The following is a 21,976-nucleotide window of genomic DNA, read 5'->3' as shown; positions in this document are numbered from 1 at the left end:
TAGTTCTGAAGGGGTTGAAAAATGACACAGCCAGAATAAAGTCCTTTATTTGAAAGAAATTACACAGACACCTTTATTGTTCTTAATTAAACCATACTTACAAGCATGTCTAATCCAAGCGAAGCCATCGATCTCCTGTAAAAAAAAAAAGTAAACAAACCAAAAGAACAATATTCCATACCTGTCCGTTGGTTGTGTCCCACGCAGTAATCCAATATCTGAGGGATATACAGTTTACAACCGGGAGCGGTGCTAATGTGACCGCCCTGGCTGTAAGCCACTGTGGAATGAATAAGATGCTGCCGGCACACAGCCTCAGTGAGTACCCGTGACATGACTGAGTCTGCGCACACTCACAGGCTGACCTGAGCTGAAATCTGTAGAGTGGGAAAATGTTCTGACATTTTCCCATGCTGAAGAGATCACCATGGGACAGGCCGGCAGAGAGGGCAGATGCGGTGACTTCACTGAGTCTGCACTCCCTGCCTGCCTGACCCGCGGTGAACTCTTGAGTGTGGTAAAATGTCAGATATTGGATTACTGCATGGGACACAACCGACAGACAAGTATGGTATATTGTTGGTTTTGTTTTATTGACTTTTTTACAGGAGATCGATGGCTTAGCTTGGATTAGGCGTGCTTGTAAGTATGGTTTAACCCCTTTCTGACATCTGACGTACTATCCCATCCATGTGTCCTGGGCCCATATGCCCATGGACGGGATAGTACGGGGGGAGCACAGCTGATCGCGGCCAGGTGTCAGCTGACTCTCACAGCTGACTCCTGGCACTTTAACCCCCAGCACACTGCGATAATACATATTTGGGAGCAGACAGAGGGGCTGTCAGCTGTGACAGCCCCTCTGCCTTTGGATCGGAGACCCCGCAGCATGACGCGGGGTCCCGATCGCTGCCATGGAGACCCGGAGTCAGCATGACAACATCTGGGTCTCCAGCCCTGAGATACTTCCTATCATGTGCAGTGCATGTCAGGAAGTCTCACAGGTCAGTGCACAGAAGCTGCAGCGCTGACAGCTTCTAAAGCATGCAGCTCTGCATGCTATAGAAGCGATCAGGCTGCACAAAATGAATGTCCCATAGTGGGACAGGGTGTAAAAGTGAGAATGAAATCAATTTTTTTTTAAATAATTGTAAAAATATTAAAAAATAATAATAGTTAAAAATAAATGTTTATTCCATCAATAAATAAATATTTGAATTTATAAAAATCAAAACAATAAAAGTACACATATTTAGTATCGCCGCATCCATAATGACCCATCCTATAAAACTTCCCACTAGTTAAACTAGCTCCATCACCGTAAAAATAAAAAAGTTATAGCTCTCAGAATAAAGCAATGCAAAAATAATTATTTTTTCTATAGAATAGTTTTAATTGTATAAAAGCACCAAAACATAAAAAAAGATATAAATGAGGTATCGTTGTAATCGTACTGACTCGAAGAATAAAACTGCTTTATCAATTTTACCACACATGGAACCATATAAACACCACTCCCCCAAAAAAGAAATTCAGGAATTGCTGGTTTTTGTTCATTCTGCCTCACAAAAATCGGAATAAAAAGCGATCAAAAAATGTCATGTGCCCGAAAATGGTACCAATAAAAACATCAACTCGTCCCACAAAAAAACAAGACCTCACATGATTCTGTAGGCTAAGATATGGAAAAATTATAGCTCTCAAAATGTGGTGATGCAAAAACTATTTTTTGCAATAAAAAGCGTCTTTTAGTGTGTGACAGCTGCCAAACATAAAAACCCGCTATAAAAACCTGCTATAAGTTGTAAATCAAACCCCCTTTGTCACCCCCTTAGTTAGGGAAAAATAATAAAATAAAAAAAGTATTTACTTCCATTTTCCCATTATGGTTGGGGCTAAAGTTAGGGTTAGGGTTGGGGCTAAAGTTAGGTTTGTAGGGTTAGGGTCGGGATTAGGGTTAGGGATGGGATTAAGGTTACGGGTGTGTTAGGGTTAGGTTTGTGGTTAGGATTGGGATTAGGGTTAGGGGTGTATTGGGGTTAGGGTTGAAGTTAGAATTGTGGGGTTTCCACTGTTTAGGCACATCAGGGGCTCTCCAAATGCGACATGGCGTCTGATCTCAATGCCAGCCAATTTTGCATTGAAAAGTCAAAAGGCACTCCTTCCCTTCCGAGCTCTGCCATGCGCCCAAATAGTGGTTTACCCCCACATATAGGGTATCAGAATACTCAGGACAAATTGCACAGCATCTTTTGGGGTCCAATTTCTCCTGTTACCCTTGGAAAGATAAAAAATTGGGGATGAAAAGATCATTTTTGAGAAAAAAAAGGATTTTTTATTTTTACGGCTCTACATTATAAACTTCTGTGATGCTCTTGGGGGTTCAAAGTGCTCACCACACATCTAGAAAAGTTCCTTAGTGGGTCTACTTTCCAAATTGGTGTCACTTGTGGGGGATTTCCACTGTTTAGGCACATCAGGGGCTCTCCAAACGCGATATGGCATCCGATCTCAATTCCAGCCAATTTTGCTGGTTTCCCTGCATATATGGGGTATCAGTGTACTCAGGACAAATTGTACAACAACTTTTGGGGTCCAATTTCTCCTGTTACCATTGGTAAAATAAAACAAATTGTATCTGAAGTAAATTTTTTGTGAAAAAAGTTAAATGTTCATTTTTTTTTAAACATTCCAAAAATTCCTGTGAAGCACCTGAAGGGTTAATAAACTTCTTGAATGTGTTTTTGAGCACCTTGAGGGGTGCAGGTTTTAGAGTGGTGTCACTTTTGGGTATTTTCTATCATATAGACCCCTCAAAATCACTTCAAATGTGATGTGGTATCTAAAAAAATGGTTTTGTAAAATTTGTTGAAAAAATGAGAAATCGCTGGTCAATTTTTAACCCTTATAACTTCCTAACAAAAAAAAATTTTAGTTCCAAAATTGTGCTGATGTAAAGTAGACATGTGGGAAATGTTATTTATTAACTATTTTGTGTGATATGACTCTCTGATTTAAGGGCATAAAAATTAAAAGTTGGAAAATTTTCAAAATTTTCACCAAATTTCCATATTTTCACCAAAAAGCATGTCATGTCAAAGAAATATTTTACTACTATCATAAAGTACCATATGTCAGGAGAAAACAGTCTCAGAATCAGTGGGATCCGTTGAAGCATTCCTGAGTTATTACCTCATAAAGGGATAGTGGTCAGAATTGTAAAAATTGGCCGGGTCTGAAACATGAAAACAGGCTGGGTCGCAAAGGGGTTAAAATGCATTCAGTTGTTTTAATACAGGAAAGATATATATCTTTGTACTGTGTTAGCCAGTAGATAGATTATTCAGAATTGAGAGTCCTCAGTGGTTGATACCTTTTAATGGCTAACTGAAAAGATGGTAACACATTGGTAACACATTGCAAGCTATCAGTTGTTTTACACACTTCCATTCCTCTCTGTGGAAGTTGACAGTGCATACTTGTCATGTCCCTTGACTCTTGTTCTTGACAACAGTGGGAGTTCTGGAAGTTTGAACACCGTCTTAACCTTCTTTTATAATTAGTCTATGAAAGTAAATGCTTTTCTGTCAATTAAATGTTTATATGCCAATGCCAAAAGTAAACCAAAAATAACAAGACACAGAGGAAAGATAATTGCCCATTTGGAAGATCCTAAAATAAAAACAACAAAAGAATAAAAAAAAAGATTAAATGAAGCACATCATCTATGACGCAGAATTTATATATTTGTACAGCATGTGAGCAAAACTATAAGTGCAGACTGGATAAATCAGATGGAGGTAACTTGGTATGAGATCATATGCACAAGGAAGCAGAAACGCGGACTCAGATACTGAATCGGTTGGATGGGAGACCTTTTAAATCTTTTGTTATGATTTCCTATAATCAGAAATTGCAAAGAACTCGATTTCTTTTAGACTGTACCCTGAAGAGTCTAATCATGTGTCACACTCCATGCCAGATAACCACTCTTAATTTGAAAAACAAAGGAGAGAATATTACATTTTGTTAGAATATTAAATCTTTGATTAGAGAGACAAAAATGGGCACTTGATGTTACCGTATCTAGCAAGAAGCGATTACACTATACTCCACTGTTGTAGCTGTTGAGGATATAAATGGTATCATGGCTACTGAACCTTTGGAGGTAACCTCAGCTTATAACTCTACGATAGCCCCATCAGATGAAGAATTAGTGATATACCAGATGCCATCTTCTTTACAGTGCACTGCCTGGAGAGTGCAGATTTGCTTGTTGCAGACCTAACTGAGAAGGAAGCGACTGATGCAATCAAGTCTTTTCCCAATAGAAAATACCTAAGAACGAATGGTTTTCCTATCAAATGGTACAACAAAATGCAGACTTTTTGGCTCCCAAATTGCTTCGATTGTACAATAATATTGCCGCCCTTTGAAGAGGTCCTGGATCCATGGTGATAGATGGTGTGGGAGAGGTGAGAACAGCAAAGGAACTCAGCTTCTATCTCAGTCGCTGCATCTTCTAACTGTAAAAGAAAACGTTGGCTGAGATAGAAGCAGTAAATGACGCCAGTTCCTGAGGTATGTCGATAGGACCCGACTGCTCTCCATAGGGGAATTCATGTCTCAATATGGTGACCATAACTTCATTCCAATACAGAAAACTGTAAACCAAAGTCCCGGTAATTCAGTTCCTTCCAATCTCAACCCCTTTTTGTAGGCCTTGTGCTCCTCCTGGGAAAAGTTCTGTACCATTTAGATGGTGTTCCTGACCTGAGCCCAGAACCTCGTCCTGCTGTTCACCCGAGCTCTGCTCTTTCTCTTTACCAAGGCCTCCCTGGCCTGGACTCCAATTTGCCATATTTCTTTAAGTTTCCTTTAGTCCTTACAACCTACTATCTGTTGTGTAGTGGAAATTCTTCTTCACACACAAAAACCCGTTGGCATGAAAGTCTGCAGGTTATTAGACCTTTCACTGCTGAATGCTAGGCCCTATCTGAGTCATAAAATGAAATCTGCCTCAGCTAGTGCCAATATAACTCCTCCCATCTGAGCTAGTCCTAACTATTAATCCTGCCTGACTACATCAGCATTTCAACACATGACAATGCAAGTTACCAACTAGACAAAACAGAACAATGCATAATATGACCACAGATCCTTCCATGGGGATGTGACAGCATCTCCACTTCCTGACATGACAGTAGAGATGATGGTATCTGTAAAGCAATGTGAAAATAATGGTGCTATATAAGTATAAGGGCAGCATGGTGGCTCAGTGGTTAGTGCTGCAGCTTTGCAGCACTGGAGTCCTGGGTTCAAATCCCACCAAGGACAACATCTGCAAGGAGTTTGTATGTTCTCCCCGTGTTTGCGTGGGTTTCCTCCGGGTACTCTGGTTTCCTCCCACATTCCAAAGACATACTGATAGGAAATTTAGATTGTGAGCCCCATCGGGGACAGTGATGATAATGTGTGTAAACTGTAAAGGACTATGTGGTACCCATTATACTGTTGGAATTGCTATGGTGGAAGGCAATATGGGGTCCATTATATTGTGGGACCCATTATACGATATGGAGGACCATGATGCTGTATAGAAGGCAATGCCGGGCCCATTATATAGTATGTAATGCAATGTGGAAACCATTATACTGTATGGAAGGCGATATGGGGCCCATTATACAGCATTGAGAAACTATGTGAGGTCCATTATACTGTATGAAAGGCAATATGGACCCCCATTATAGTGTATGGAAGGCAATGTGTGTCCCATTATACTGTATGGAGGATTATTTGGGGCACATTATACTATATAGTGGATTAATTAGGGCCCATTATACTGTTTGGAGTGCTATGGGGTGCATTATATTACAATATATTTACTATATGGAGGACTAAATGGGGCCCATAATACTGAGTAGAGGACTATATGAGGCCCATTATACTATACAGGGGACTATGTGGAGCCCATTATATTGTGGGAGTGCAGTGTGGCCCATTATACTGTATGGAGGACTATGTGGGGCCCATTATATTGTGTGGGGGCCATTTTAATGTATGGAGGACTATGTGGGGTCCATTATACTATATGGAAGGCAGTATGGGGCCCATTGTACTGTATGGAGGACAATTCGGGGACCATTGCACTGTATGGAGGGCTATGTGGGGCCCATTATACTGTATGGAAGACAATGTGGGGCCCATTATATGCTATAGAAAGTAATGTGGAACCCACTATACTGTATGGAGGACTATGTGTGGCCCATTATACTGTAGGAAAGGCAATTTGGGACTCATTATGCTGTATAGATGGTAGTGTGGGGTCCATTATACTGTATGGAGGACTATGTGGAGCTATTATACTATATGGAGGACTTTGTGGGGCCCATTATACTGTATGGAAGGCAATGCGTGACCCATTTTACTGCTTGGAGGACTATGGGGGCCCATAATTCTGTGTGGAATACTATATGATGCCCATTATACTATATGGAGGACTATATGGTGCCCTATACTGTATGTAAGGCAATGTGAGGCCCATTATACTGTATGGAGGGTAATATGGGGCATATTTTACAGTAAGGAGGACTATGTGTGGCCCATTAAACTATATGGAGGACTGTGCGGGGCCTATTATACTGTATGGAATACTATATGAGGCCCATTATACTATATGGAGGACTACACATGTGGTCAAAATTGGCCCAACATTGCCTTCCATACAGTATAATGGGCCCCACATACACACGTGGTCATAAATGTTGGTAGCCCTCGTTTAATGACAGAAAAACCCACAATGGTGACAGAAATAACTTGAATCTGACAAAAGTAATAATAAATCAAAAATCTATGAAAATGATCAAATGAAAGTCAGACATTGCTTTTCAACCATGCTTCCACAGAATTAAAAAGAAAATAAAACTCATGAAATGGGCCTGGAGAGAAATGATGGTACCCCTGAAAATAATGTGACAAAAGGGGCATATTAAATCAAAGTTTGTCCACTAATTAGCATCACAGGTGTCTACAATCTTGGAATCAGTGAGTAGGCCAGTATAGAGGGTTCTGTTATGTTATGGGGCTGCTTTGCTGCATCTGGCACAGGATGTCTAGAATCTGTGCAGGATGCAATGAAATCTCAAGACTATTAAGGGATTCTAGAGAGAAATGTGGTGCCCAGTGTCAGAAAGCTTGGTCTCAGTCGCAGTTCATGGGTCTTGCAACAGGATAATGACTCAAAACACACAGTTAAAAACACCCAAGAATGGCTAAGAGGAAAACATTGGACTATTCTGACCTGGACTATTGGACTATTCTGGCCGTCTATGAGCCCTGACCAAAATCATCCTATTGAGCACATTTGGAAAGAGCTGAACCATGCCGTCTGGAAAAGGCACCCTTCAAACATGAGACACCAGGAGCAGTTTGCCCTTGAGGAGTGGGCCAAAATACCTGTCGAGAGGTGCAGAAGTCTCATTGACAGTTACAGGAATCGTCTTATGGCAGTTATTGCCTCAAAAGGTTGTGCAACAAAATATTAAGTTAAGAGTACCATCATTCCTGTCCAGGCTTATTTCATGAGTTTTATTTATTTTTTTTTAATTCTGTGGAAGCATGGTTGAAAAGCAATGTCTGACTTTAATTTGTTTATTTTCATAGATATTTTATTTATTATTACTTTTGTCAGATTCAAGTTATTTCTGTCACCATTGTGAGTTTTTCAGTCATTAAACGAGGGGGGTACCAAGAATTTTGACCGCATGTGTATGTGGGGCTCATTATACTGTATGTGTTAGGGCTGGCGGAACGCACCAAATTATAAAATAATAGTAGGTGCGTTCGCAGCCCAGGGTCCACCGTGCAGAGGTGGTACACTGCTGCTGAATAATGGCGGGAGAATCTAGCGGTGTGAAACCAGTCACACATGGGTTACATCACCCAATGTGAACAGGGACGAACTCTGTTAATGCACAGAGCCGCACAACCGATGAACGTAGATGCCGGAGCCTGCTAAGCTCACAGAGCCCGGCCAAAAGAGCGCACAGTGTACAGCCACAGAACTCTACCCCAAGGACACGGGGTTAGAGTCCTTCTATGCCCACTGAGCGCGCGGCGTCGCTGCCGCGAACGCCGCTATAGGCGCTGGCTATGGAGCATGTGCACTGAGGCGTGCCGAGTCCCTGGTGAGGACAGATGCCTGATGCAACCTCTGACCTACCTACGCCTAAGCCTGGGTGCTAGCAGGCTAGGCTGCACAACACATGCGTACCAAGGGTAGGGGTTTCTTAATAAGTCATTCGCCAGAGACAATCATACGTGCATACATCACTCACTCCACATAGTCTGTAAATACAGTCTTATCCTGGCGCATGGCTGAGCGGCCATGCGAACCTTTTATAGTCGCGAGCATCCGGGATCTGCCTGGCTTCTCAGATGGGCCAATCCGAACAGGAGCAGGACCTGAGCACATGACCTTCGATCTCCAATGGGAGATCACTCCATGGGCATGCTCAGTGGCCCGAAATGGGGACTTAGTCCCTGGAGAATCTCGCTGCTGCGCAGCATGTATTGCCATAGCTGTGCCAGAGGTGGCAGCAGCAAGCAAACCCACGGAGCTGGTCTAGGCAGAGCGCCTGGACCGACGAGTTTGCTGAGCAACCTCCTCTGTGGCTGGAGAGGATTGGGAGACCGCTGGAAGTAAGGCTCGGGGTTCTCGCTGTGCAGCGACAGAAATCCGACGCTTAACATTACACCCCCTCCTAGGGCCCCCCTCTCTGAGCCTCACTCTGCAATGAGAAGAGGAGCGTGGATGTTCTCCACCGGCTCCCAGGTCCGAGCCTCTGGACCATAACCCTTCCAATCCAAGTAAAACTTTTTGCCCCTCTACACCTTGCATCCCACGATTGCATTGACCTCAGACTCATCAGATGACAGGTCTGATGTCCCGGCAGATGGCTCAGAAAACCGGGACATGTGAACCGGCTTAAGGAGAGACACATGAAACGTGTCCGAGATAGCCAAGTGTGGTGGAAGGGCCAGACGGTAGACCACAGGGTTAATCTGCTCGAGGACCTTGAAAGGGCCAAATTAGCGCGGTGCGAACTTAGTGGATTCCGCCCGCCTGATGTTTCGAGCGGAGAGCCACACTAAGTCGCCGGGGCGAAGGTCAGAGCAGGGCGCCGGCGAGTATCAGCGGAGGACCTCATTCTCTCCTTGGAGGCCCGGATAGCATCCTGCGTGCGATCCCAAATGTCACGTGCCTCCACCGCCCAGTTTGCCACCCTAGAGTTGGTGGACAACACGGGCATGGGCACGGGGACGCGTAGATGCTGACCGTAATTTAGGAGGAATGGGGTCTGACCGGTGGAGTCGGCCACAGCGTTGTTCAAGGCGAACTCTGCGCATGGGAGCAAAGATGCCCAATCATGCTGCCTGGCCGAGACAAAATGTCGCAGGTATGTCACCAGGGTCTGGTTGGTTCTCTCAACCAACCCATTAGTCTCGGGATGATAGGCCGAGGAGAGATTTAGCTCAATGCTGAGCAGAGAACAGAGCTCTCTCCAGAACCGAGACGCAAACTGAGGACCCAGGTCGCTGACAATCTTGTCCGGCATGCCGTGTAGGCGGAAAACATGTTTAATAAACAACGCTGCCAGGCCCCGTGCCGAAGGTAGCCGAGAGAGTGGTACCAGATGTACCATCTTGGAGAAATGATCGGTGACCACCCAAATGACGGTGCTGCCACTGGACTTAGGCAGACCCACCACAAAGTCCATACCGACCATCTCCCAGGGCCTGTCCGCAACCGGCAGGGGATAGAGTAACCCAGCGGGCCGCTGCCGAGAGGACTGATTCTGGGCGCAAGAGACACACGCCTGAATATAGTCCCTGACGTCACGAGCCACATGCGGCCACCAGTACGTCCTCACCAGGAGATCAGGGGATCGTTTGGTCCCAAAATGTCCCCCCACCCTGGACGAATGAGCCCAAGAGAGGACCTCCGGTCGCAGATGGGCAGGGACAAAAGTCTTGCCCGGAGGTACCGACTCGAGAGCAACCGGAGCCACGGTCCTCAGACTCTCCGATGGAACTATCAGCCGAGGCTCCTCCTCTGACGACACCACGGAGCGAGAAAGAGCGTCGGCCCAGACGTTCTTCTCCCCGAGGAGAAAATGCAGGGTGAAATGAAATCGGGAGAAGAACAAGGACCATCTGGCCTGGCGAGAATTCAGCCACTGGGCAGTCTGTAGATAGACCAAATTTTTGTGGTCGGTGAACACCTGGAAAGGATGGCGAGCCCCTTCCAGGAGGTGTCTCCACTCTGAGAAGGCCAGCTTCATTGCTAGCAACTCCCTGTCCCCGATGGAATAATTCCTCTCCGCCGGTGTGAAGGTCTTAGAGAAGAAGAAGCATGGGTGCTTCCGACCTTGCGAGTCCTTCTGGAACAGGACCGCTCCAGCACCGATGGAAGAGGCATCCACCTCCAGAATGAAGGGCTTATCTACATCGGGGCGATGTAGAATGAGAGTGCTAGTGAAGTGGGATTTAATGGCGGCGAAGGCCTTGGAGACAGTTTCCGACCACAGTTTGGGGTTTGCACCCTTCTTGGTGAGGACTACCAAGGGCGCTACCAAAGTTGAGAAATGGGGGATGAATTGGCGATAGTAATTTATGAACCCCATAAAGTGCTGCACCGCTTTGAGAGAATGGGGCTCCTGCCAATCCATCACAACCTGTAGTTTGGCAGGATCCATGGCCAACCCCTGGGCCGAGATGATATAGCCCAGGAAAGGCAAGGACTCCTGCTCAAACACACATTTCTCCAACTTGGCGTAAAGGGAGTTTGCCCGCAGGAGATCGAAAACTTTGCGAACATCTCTCCAGTGGGAGCCGATATCTGGAGAGTAAATGAGAATATCGTCCAGATAGACTACTATCGAGGTGGTAAGCATATCCCGGAAGATATCGTTCACAAAGTCTTGGAAGACGGCTGGCGCATTACATAGCCCGAAGGGCATCACCAGGTCTTCATAGTGCCCATCTCTGGTGTTAAATACCGTCTTCCATTCGTCCCCCTCACGGATGCGAATAAGGTTATAGGCGCCTCGCAGATCAAGCTTAGTAAACACTCTCGCTCCCCGTAGCCTATCGAACAGTTCCGATATCAGGGGTAGAGGATACTTGTTCTTAACGGTTATGGTGTTAAAACCCCTGTAATCGATGCACGGACGTAATTCACCATTCTTCTTTTGGACAAAACACAACAAGAAAACACAAAATGACAAATTTGCAAAAAATACTCTGCAGTAAAAAACATGACAGTAATCAGCAAGTGCTGTATAACAAATACAGGGCATTTAGTTGATACGTTTTTTGCAAAAAAATGTATACCAAGCCGCTTCACCACGCCACGGTAACCCTTCACGAAGCAGTCCCTATCTAATGTATTTAAAACCTGAACATGTGAACAGTGTCTAAATGAACAGGATACAGACAGGCGCCTCCTAGTATATCGGCTTGTGGTGTAAGACAGCTCATTTATGTGCATGTCACACATGAGAGGGGTGGGGTCTCCCAAACCATGCTGAGAAAGGAAAAAACGGATTAAAAACATATGTGACATGCACAAGCGTGAAAAAGTCGGTCAGACAATGCTCACACCACCCAATGGCTGAAACACAACAAGAAAACACAAAATGACAAATTTGCAAAAAATACTCTGCAGTAAAAAACATGACAGTAATCAGCAAGTGCTGTATAACAAATACAGGGTATTTAGTCAATACGTTTTTTGCAAAAAATGTATACCAAGCCGCTTCACCACGTCACGGTCACCCTTCACGAAGCAGTCCCTATCTAAAACCTGAACATGTGAACAGTGTCTAAATGAACAGGATACAGACAGGCGCCTCCTAGTATATGGGCTTGTGGTGTAAGACAGCTCATTTATGTGCATGTCACATAGGAGAGGGGTGGGGTCTCCCAAACCATGCTGAGCAAGGAAAAAACAGATTAAAAACATATGTGACATGCACAAGTGTGAACAAGTCGGTCAGACAATGCTCACACCACCCAATGGCTGAAACACAACAAGAAAACACAAAATGACAAATTTGCAAAAAATACTCTGCAGTAAAAAACATGACAGTAATCAGCAAGTGCTGTATAACAAATGCAGGGTATTTAGTCGATACGTTTTTTGCAAAAAAGTCTGACCGACTTGTTCACACTTGTGCATGTCACATATGTTTTTAATCCGTTTTTCCTTGCTCAGCATGGTTTGGGAGACCCCACCCCTCTCCTGTGTGACATGCACATAAATGAGCTGTCTTACACCACAAGCCCATATACTAGGAGGCGCCTGTCTGTATCCTGTTCATTTAGACACTGTTCACATGTTCAGGTTTTAAATACATTAGATAGGGACTGCTTCGTTTAGGGTTACCGTGACATGGTGAAGCGGCTTGGTATACATTTTTTGCAAAAAACGTATTGACTAAATACCCTGTATTTTCTTATACAGCACTTGCTGATTACTGTCATGTTTTTTACTGCAGAGTATATTTTGCAAATTTGTCATTTTGTGTTTTCTTGTTGTGTTTCAGCCATTGGGTGGTGTGAGCATTGTCTGACCGACTTGTTCACACTTGTGCATGTCACATATGTTTTTAATTCTTTTGGACAAAGAAGAATCCCGCTCCCGCTGGAGACACCAACTTCCCAATGAATCCTCATGCCAGATTCTCCCTGATATACTGAGACATGGCTTCTGTCTCTGGGAGAGATAGGGGTAGACTTGGCCCCGGGGAGGCTCAGCACCGGGCAAGAGGTCAATAGGACAGTTGTAAGGGCGGTGCGGCGGAAGGGTCTCCGCCGCCTTCTTGGAGAAAACGTCTGCATACTGCTGGTAAGGCTTGGGAAGTGAGGAGAGATCTGTGGGAACCTCAGAGGTAGTGACCTGTACGCAGTCCCTCAAACACCTACCCTCGCAGGACTTGCTCCAACCGAGGATTTTTCCCGAGGACCACTCTATGTGAGGAGAGTGAGCTCGTAACCAGGGACCTCCTAGGAGGACCTGGTCGATACCTTCCGGTATGACCAGAAGAGACAGCATCTCCTGATGGGAAGGAGACAGTGAGAGTCTCAGTGGAGCCGTCTGGTGGGTGATTTGGGACGGGAGAGTCGCACCATTCACCACTCTGATAGTGACTGGCTGAGGTAACAGGACCAGGGGGATTGCGTGTTGTAGGGCGAAGGCAGATGACATGAAATTGCCCTCCGCTCCAAAGTCCACACAAACCTCCACCACCAGAGTGGAAGAATTAAATTCTAATGCCCCTTTAAACAGGAGCTTGGAGGAGAAAGTCGCTGTGTCTAGTAGGCCCCCTCCGATCACCACTAGACGGGAGCGTTTCCCGGACGCTGTGGGCACTGGTTAGCTAGGTGCCCAGTCTGCCGACAACGGAAGCAGACTGAAGGTACCCGCGCGGACGCCGCTATAGACGCTGGCTAAGGAGCACGTGCACTGAGGTGTGCCGAGCCCCTGGTGAGGACAGATGCCTGATGCAACCTCTGACCTACCTACGCCTAAGCCTGGGCGCTAGCAGGCTAGGCTGCACAACACATGCGTACCAAGGGTAGGGGCTTCTTAATGAGTCATTCACCAGAGACAATCATACGTGCATACATCACTCACTCCACATAGTCTGTAAATACAGTCTTATCCTAGCGCATGGCCGAGCGGCCATGCAAACCTTTTATAGCCGCGAGCATCCGGGACCTGCCTGGCTTCTCGGATGGGCCAATCCGAACAGGAGCAGGACCTGAGCACATGACCTTCAATCTCCAATGGGAGATCACTCCACGGGCATGCTCAGTGGCCCGACATGGGGACTTAGTCCCTGGAGAATCTCGCTGCTGAGCAGCATGTATTGCCATAGCTGTGCCAGAGGTGGCAGCAGCAAGCAAACCCACGGAGCTGGTCTGGGCAGAGCGCCTGGACCGATGAGTTTGCTGAGCAACCTCCTCTGCGGCTGGAGAGGAATGGGAGACCGCTGGAAGTAAGGCTCAGGATTCTCGCTGTGCAGCGACAGAAATCTGACGCCTAACAGTATGGAAGGCAAAGTTGGGACAATTTTACTGTAAGGAGGACTATGTATATCCCATTATACCTTAAGGTGAACTGTGTGAGGGACATTATACTTTACGGTAGGTAATGTGGGGCCCATTTTACTGTATTGAAGGCAATGTGTTATACTGTATGGAAGGCGAGGAGGGCCCCATTATACTTTATAGAAGGGGAGGCAATGTGGGGTCGATTATACTGTATGGCGAGCAATGTGGATCCCATTATACTGTATGGAGGACGATGTGGGGCCCATTATAATGGATGGAATGTAATGTGTTACCCATCATACTGTAGTGAGGACTATGTTGTGCCCATTATACTTTATGAAGGTCTATGTGGGGTTCATTATACTGTGTGGAGGACTATGTGGGGTTCATTATACTGTGTGGAGGACTATGTGGGGCCCATTATACTGCATGAATAACTATGTGGGGCCTATTATATTGTATGGAACGCAGTGTGGGGCCCATTGTACTGTATGGAGGACAAATTTTGGTCTATTGCCGTGTATGTAGGGCTATGTGGGGCCCATTATACCGTAAGGAAGGCAATGTGGGGCCCATTATACTGTAGGGAGCACTATGTGGGGTCCATTATATTCTATGGAAGACAATGTGGGAACCATTATACTGTAAGGGAGACTATGGAGAGCCATTATACTACATGGATGACTATGTGGGGCCTATTAAACTATATGGAAGACTATGTGGAGCCCATTAGACTGTATGGAAGGCAATGCTGGGCTCATTGTACTGTATGGAGAACTATCTGGGGCACATTATACTGTATGAGGACAATTTGGGGCCCATTATACTGTATGGAGGACTATGAGGGGCCCATTATACCGTATAGAGGACTACGTGGGGCCCGTTATACTATATGGAAGGCAATTTAGGGACCATTATACTGTATGGAAGTCAATGTGGGGTTCATTAGTCTATATGGAGTACTATGTAGAGCCCATTATACTGTATGGAAGGCAATGTGGGGCCCAATATACTGTATAGAGGACTATGTAGGGCCCATTATATTATATGGAAGATAATGTGGGGCTTATTACACTGTATGGAAGGCAATATGGGGCCCATTATACTGTATGGAGGACTATATGGGGACCAATATACTGTATGGAGTTCTATATGGGGACAATGATACTGTATAGAGGAGTATGGGGGACCAATTAGACTGTATGGAGGATTACATAGGGTCCATTATACTACGTGGGGGCCTATTTGGACAATTATACTAATTGGAGAGCTATATGGGGGCCATTATACTATATGAAGGACTATGTCGGAGCCACTATACACTATATAGTGCTATGTGTGGCATTTTTGCTGTTTGAAAGGCTATGTGAGAGCCATTATTCTGTTTTCAGGGCTATGTAGGGGGCCATTATAATGCTTGCAGGTCTGTCTGGGGGCCATTATACTGTTTGCAGGGCTATGTGGGAGACTATTATACTGTTTTCAAGGCTAAGTGGGGACCATTATACTGTATGTGAGCAATTATACAGTGTGAAGGTTTTTGTGGGGTCCATCATATAATGTTAAGAGTTGTGTGGGGGCCATTATACTGTTTGAATGGCTTTTGGGGTCCATCATACTGTGTGGAGGGGTGTTGTTGCCATTATACTGTATGAAGGCCCATAATACTGCAGGATAAATGTCTGAGGGTCACACTTAGGGCATCAAACTTTATTGGTGTCACCATACTTTGTCAGAGGGTGGGTGAGGGGTACAGTATGGTAATTATACTGTGCATGTGGAGAGTACTGTTGAGGAATTCACTGTGGGGTTATCACACTGTATTTGGGATGCATCTTTTGTTGACATAATACTTTATGGGAGTAATGAAAGAGAACCTAGGGGCTTCAATAGGAGTAAAATTACTTTGTAAATGCTGCAAAGTTGTGAAATATTCAGATATGCTCTTCTGTGACTCTGCCAAATATGTTTATTATTTTTTTGAGTGGGTGCCCAATTAGAACTTCTGCTATGGGACTCCATGATTTTTATGTATCAGAGTTCCTAGTGGCCCAATCCACACTGATTAGAAAGTTATGATCTATCATATAGAAATTAATGACAATAAAACAAAAAAATTAAAACATATACTATTATATTGTTAGCGGGTAATATTTTGGGAAGGAGTTTGCAAAATGTGATTCAAAAATAGAATCTTTGTAAATTTGAGAGTATATATAACATCAGAGACAGTTTTGGTCAACAACCCCGAGAGCCCTTCCTCCCGACTTCCCAGCCCTCCACCTCCAAAACCAACTTCTCCACCATTACAGAAGATCGACTCTCCACTCTACTCTCAAGATCACATCTCACCACCTGTGCACTTGACCCGATCCCATCCCAGTTCATCCCAAACCTCACCACAGTCTTCATCCCAACCCTAACCCATCTCTTCAACCTATCACTAACAACTGGTGTTTTCCCCTCAAGCTTTAAACATGCCTCCATCACACCTATCCTCAAAAAGCCCTCTCTTGACCCATCCTCTGTACCTAGCTATCGCCCTATATCACTTCTCCCCTATGCCTCCAAGCTACTGGAACAACACGTCTACCTTGAACTGTCCTCCCATCTCTCTTCTTGCTCCCTCTTCGACCGCTTACAATCTGGCTTCCGGTCACACCACTCTACTGAAACTGTCCTTACTAAGGTCACCAATGACCTCTTAACCGCCAAGAGCAAGCGACACTACTCTGTCCTCCTCCTCCTGGACCTGTCGGCTGCCTTTGACACAGTGGACCATTCCCTATTATTACAGACCCTCTCATCCCTTGGCATCACAGACTTGGCCCTATCCTGGATCTCATCATACCTAACAGACCGGACATTCAGCATCTCCCACTCACACGCCACCTCCTCACCTTGCCCCCTATCTGTCGGAGTCCCACAAGGTTCAGTCCTAGGGCCCCTGCTCTTCTCCATTTACACCTTTGGCCTGGGACAGCTCATAGAATCTCATGGCTTTCAGTATCATCTCTATGCTGACGACACACAGATCTACATCTCTGGACCAGATATCACCTCCCTACTAACCAGAATCCCTCAATGTCTGTCCACTATTTCATCCTTCTTCTCCGCTAGATTTCTGAAACTTAACATGGACAAAACAGAATTCATCATCTTTCCCCCATCTCACGTGACCCCCCCAACGAACCTATCCATTACAGTAAACGGCTGCCCACTCTCCCCAGTCCCACAAGCTCGATGCCTCGGAGTAATCCTTGACGCTGATCTCTCCTTCAAACCACATATCCAAGCCCTTTCCACTTCCTGCTGACTTCAACTCAAAAATATTTCACGAATCCGTTCATTCCTCAACCAAAAATCTGCAAAAACCCTAGTCCATGCCCTCATCATCTCTCGCCTTGACTACTGCAACCTCCTGCTCTGTAGCCTCCCCTCGAACACTCTCGCACCCCTCCAATCTATTCTAAACTCTGCTGCCCAACTAATCCACCTGTCCCCTCGCTATTCCCCAGCTTCTCCCCTCTGTCAATCCCTTCACTGGCTCCCCATTGCCCAGAGACTCCAGTACAAAACCCTAACCATGACATACAAAGCCATCCACAACCTGTCTCCTCCATACATCTGTGACCTCATCTCCTGGTACTTTCCTGCACGCAACCTCCGATCCTCACAAGATCTCCTTCTCTACTCCCCTTTTATCTCCTCCTCCCACAATCGCATACAAGATTTCTCTCGCGCATCACCCCTACTCTGGAACTCTCTACCACAACATATCAGACTCTCACCTACCATCGAAACCTTCAAAACGAGCCTGAAGACCCACCTCTTCCGACAAGTCTATAACCTGCAGTAACCACCGATCGACCAAACCGCTGCATGACCAGCTCTACCCTCGCCTACTATATTCTCACCCATCCCTTGTAGATTGTGAGCCTTCGCGGGCAGGGTCCTCTCTCCTCCTGTACCAGTTATGACTTGTATTGTTTAACATTACTGTACTTGTTTTTATTATGTATACCCCTCCTTACATGTAAAGCGCCATGGAATAAATGGCGCTATAACAATAAATAATAATATATCAGACAATGTATACAGTTTACCATTATCAATATGTATATTATTACAGTTACACATTTGGCACGACTTTCCAATTAGCTATTATAGTATTCTCTATGTACATCTAATACACCTTGTACAGACCTGTATTTAAGGCTCTCAGATAAAGTGTTGAATTGTCTGTCCCCCATGGGCTGTCTACTATACATGTAATAGGGATGTTGTAGATTTCTGGGATAACATCATTTATGTGAAGCGTAATGTTAACATAAGTTTGATCTTCTTTGATATATACCCTGTAAAGCAACATGTAAAACAACAAAATAATATGCAACATTTTTAATTAGCAATGTTCATTTTAGAGAAATTCACTCTAGCCTATACGCCTATTATCCTAGTACAGCCAATGCCACATGTACCAACTCCCATTGCCCTTCCAACTCCTCGCCCTTTTTTGCAAAGTGGTAGCAAATACTGAACATGTGAACTTGGCCTTAGTCAGATGTTTCTATGGTTACTGAAGTACAAATAAAAGCATTTCATATGTTGTTATACTTTTATTGACTTTTACATCAAATTTATACAGAGACTTAATATTTACAGTGTTGTCTCTTATTTATGAAGACTTACCTAATTTTTTGGACTATAAGACCCACAGGACCATAAGACATGCCTCAAATTTTAGGGTGGAAAATTGTAAAAAAAAAATTTTAAAAGATGGCGGTCCGTCTTATAGTCCAAATTTAAGTTTATTACCTGGGGGCCGGTGGCGGTGAAGCCAGGTCATAGGAGGCTTGGTCCCTACCTCAAGAAGCCGGCAGTGGCAGAAGTGGGGCAATGCTGCGGGCCCTGGGTGGGAGGAGGGAGTATCTCAGCTGTGCGATGCTGTGGGTTCAGTGTCAGCAGTGAGACAAAGCAGAGTGCATTGCGTTGAGCAGGGTCCCTTTCTCATGGGGCCGGTGGTGGCAGAAGTGTAGCAATGCTGCTGACAGGTCGGTGGTGAGCAAAGCAAAGTGCATGAGGAGAATAACCCAGCCGAGATCTCAATCTACACGCGCACGGCCTCTGGCTGCCATTTCCCTGAAGCCCACGGCATCAGTAGAATGGCCGCTGGATGCGGCCCATGGCTTCAGGAAAATAGCTACCTGAAAACCAATGATGTACTCCGCTTTGCTCACCACTGACACCGGGCCTTAGCATCACGACACTTTTGCTACCACCAGCTCCCTGATGAATGGACCCCCTGGTAAGCCTGCATTCGAACTGTAAGATGCACGCCCATATTCCTCCAAAATTTTTTGGGGAAAAATGCGTCTTATAGTCCGAAAAATATGGCATGTAATTATGAAATTGTATATATAGAATTTACCATAATTTCTGAGTCTTTGCTTGTCTACCCACGTTTTGAGCATTGACTTCAGATTCTCAATGGAATTGAGATCTGGGAGAATTCCTGACTATGGCCTTCATCATAGAAAAAACTTTTTGAGATGCACAGGAATCGGACTGCAAAGGACTGGGATAAACTTATTTTGTCTGATGAAGCCCCCTTCAGACTGTGTGGGAGGACATCTGAAATGATTGTCTGGAGAAAAAAAGTTGATAGCTATCATGATGCTTGTGTCGTACCAACAGTAAAGCATGCTGAAACTATTCATGTGTGGGGTATTCATGTGTGGGCTTTCATCCAAGGGAGTGGGTACACTCACAATTTTGCTAAACCACTGACATGAATATACTGTAGAATGGGATCTAAACATCCTCCAAATGTAACATTTCCCTGTGTGACCCAGAAGTTGATTTTACAGTGTAGACCTATGGTCAACACAACAAAGCTTATAGGCATACATGGTAAAAGAGACCTCAGGCTCACACATAGAGCAGAGAGTGATCTGGATAATCTGAATTGGCATTACATAACTCAAAGGAGGAACAGAACTTCACTGGATGCCTGAGAAGATGCTGATAGGTGAATATACTGTATTAATATACTGACTCTACACTACATAAACATACACTGCCTTGAAAAGGTATTCTGTGAACGTTTCCACATTTTTTCATGTTACCCGCAAACATAAATGTTTTTTTAATTTATATTTTAGGTTTAGATTAAAGCATATTCATGTGTGTGAATGGCCCAGTGACAGTCCAGAACTAAATCCTGTAGAGAATATGTGGCAAGACATGAAAATTGCTATTCATAAACGTTCTCCATCCAACCTCACTGAGGTAGAGCAAGTTTACAAAGAAGAATAGGTAAAAATTTCAGCATTTAAATGTGCGATGCTGGTAGAGACATACCCCAAAAGACTAGTAGCTGTAATTGCAGAGAAAGGAGGTCCTAGAAAGTATTGACTCAGGTGGGCTGAATACAAATGCACAACATAATTATCATATCTATATTTTTAAAATAATTAGAAAATCACATATAATTTTCTTTACACTTTACAAATACTTGCTACTTTGTGTTGGTATAGCACATAAAATCACAATAAAACACATTTAAGTTTGTGAGTGTAACGTGAAAAAATTATGGAAAAGTTCACAGGGTATGAATACTTTTTCAATGCACTGTTTTCACAATTTTAGTGAAAAAAAAGTTCCTGTAAGTGTATCTTTAAACGGTTGCTCAATAATCAAAACATATCACTTATTCATAGATCAGTAGCACATTTATGAACCCTTTAGACTGTGATTGGGGCTGCTTGACCTTCCTTGTATATCTCCTATTATTCTATATGCAACTATCATGGCCTCTCCATAGAACAGCAAAGCTGATAACAGCCATTGTGGGTGATCAGGCTTAAAGGCCCCCATAGATATTAGACTAACGTCGGTCAAACAAGTCAATATCGATGGGTTCAGCCAACACTCAAATGTGTTTGGGGACACCAGCTGACTGATCATTGAGAGAGATGTTGAACACACATATTTAATTCGGACCGCCGATCCCTTTGTTCTCCCAGAGATAAACTGCCAGCTAACATGTAAGCCTGTGGCTTTCTCAAGGACACCGTTCTCTCTTGGTTCTCCTCCTATCTCTCTGACCGCTCCTTTACTGTATCTTTTGCTGGCTCCTCCTCCTCTCATCTTCCCCTTACTGTTGGGGTTCCTCAAGGATCAGTCCTAGGCCCCCTCCTCTTCTCTTTGTATACTGCCCCTATTGGTTAAGCAATCAGTAGATTTGGGTTCCAGTACCATCTCTATGCTGATGACACTCAATTATACACTTCTTCTCCTGATATCACGCCTGACGTTTTGGAAAACACCAGTGATTGTCTTACCGCTGTCTCTAACATCATGTCCTCCCTCTATCGGAAACTGAACCTGTCAAAAACTTAACTCCTCGTGTTTCCTCCCTCTACTGACCTACCTATGCCCGACATTGCCATTTCCATGTGTGGGTCCACCATTACTTCCCAGCAACATGCCCGCTGTCTTGGTGTCATACTTGATTCCGAGCTTTCATTCACTTCCCACATCCGATCACTGGCTCTCTATTGTTATCTGCACCTCAAAAACATTTCTAGAATTCGACCCTTTCTTACTTTCGACTCTGCAAAAACTCTTACTGTTTCTCTTATTCATTCTCGTCTGGATTATTGTAACTCTCTACTAATCGGTCTCCCTCTTACCAAACTCTCCCCTCTCCAATCCATCATGAATGCTGCAGCTAGGATCATATTCCTCACCAATCGTTACACCGATGCCTCCACCTTGTGCCAGTCATTACACTGGTTACCCATCCACTCCAGAATTCAGTATAAACTTATTACCCTTACCCACAAAGCACTCC

At 44.6% G+C, this 21,976-nt stretch overlaps 1 protein-coding gene across 1 annotated transcript in view; it reads right to left on the bottom strand.

Annotated features, from left to right (window-relative positions):
- Positions 1-1,333: 1,333 nt before the first annotated feature.
- The window catches only part of LOC141101395 (interleukin-1 receptor type 2-like), a 45,409-nt gene continuing 24,766 nt past the window's right edge, over positions 1,334-21,976 (bottom strand). Inside the window, exons 5-6 of the mRNA XM_073590458.1 lie at positions 18,325-18,476; positions 1,334-3,672 (exon numbers count right to left, since the gene is read on the bottom strand). Coding sequence (XP_073446559.1) covers positions 3,560-3,672; positions 18,325-18,476 — 265 coding nt within the window. The 3' untranslated portion in view covers positions 1,334-3,559. The remainder of the gene's footprint in view (positions 3,673-18,324; positions 18,477-21,976) is intronic.

Source organism: Dendrobates tinctorius, unplaced genomic scaffold (assembly GCF_039654945.1).
Source record: "Dendrobates tinctorius isolate UK_male_01 unplaced genomic scaffold, ASM3965494v1 ptg000117l, whole genome shotgun sequence".
In the NCBI taxonomy this organism is placed as follows: domain Eukaryota; kingdom Metazoa; phylum Chordata; class Amphibia; order Anura; family Dendrobatidae; genus Dendrobates; species Dendrobates tinctorius.
This window is presented reverse-complemented; position numbering and strand designations above follow the sequence as displayed.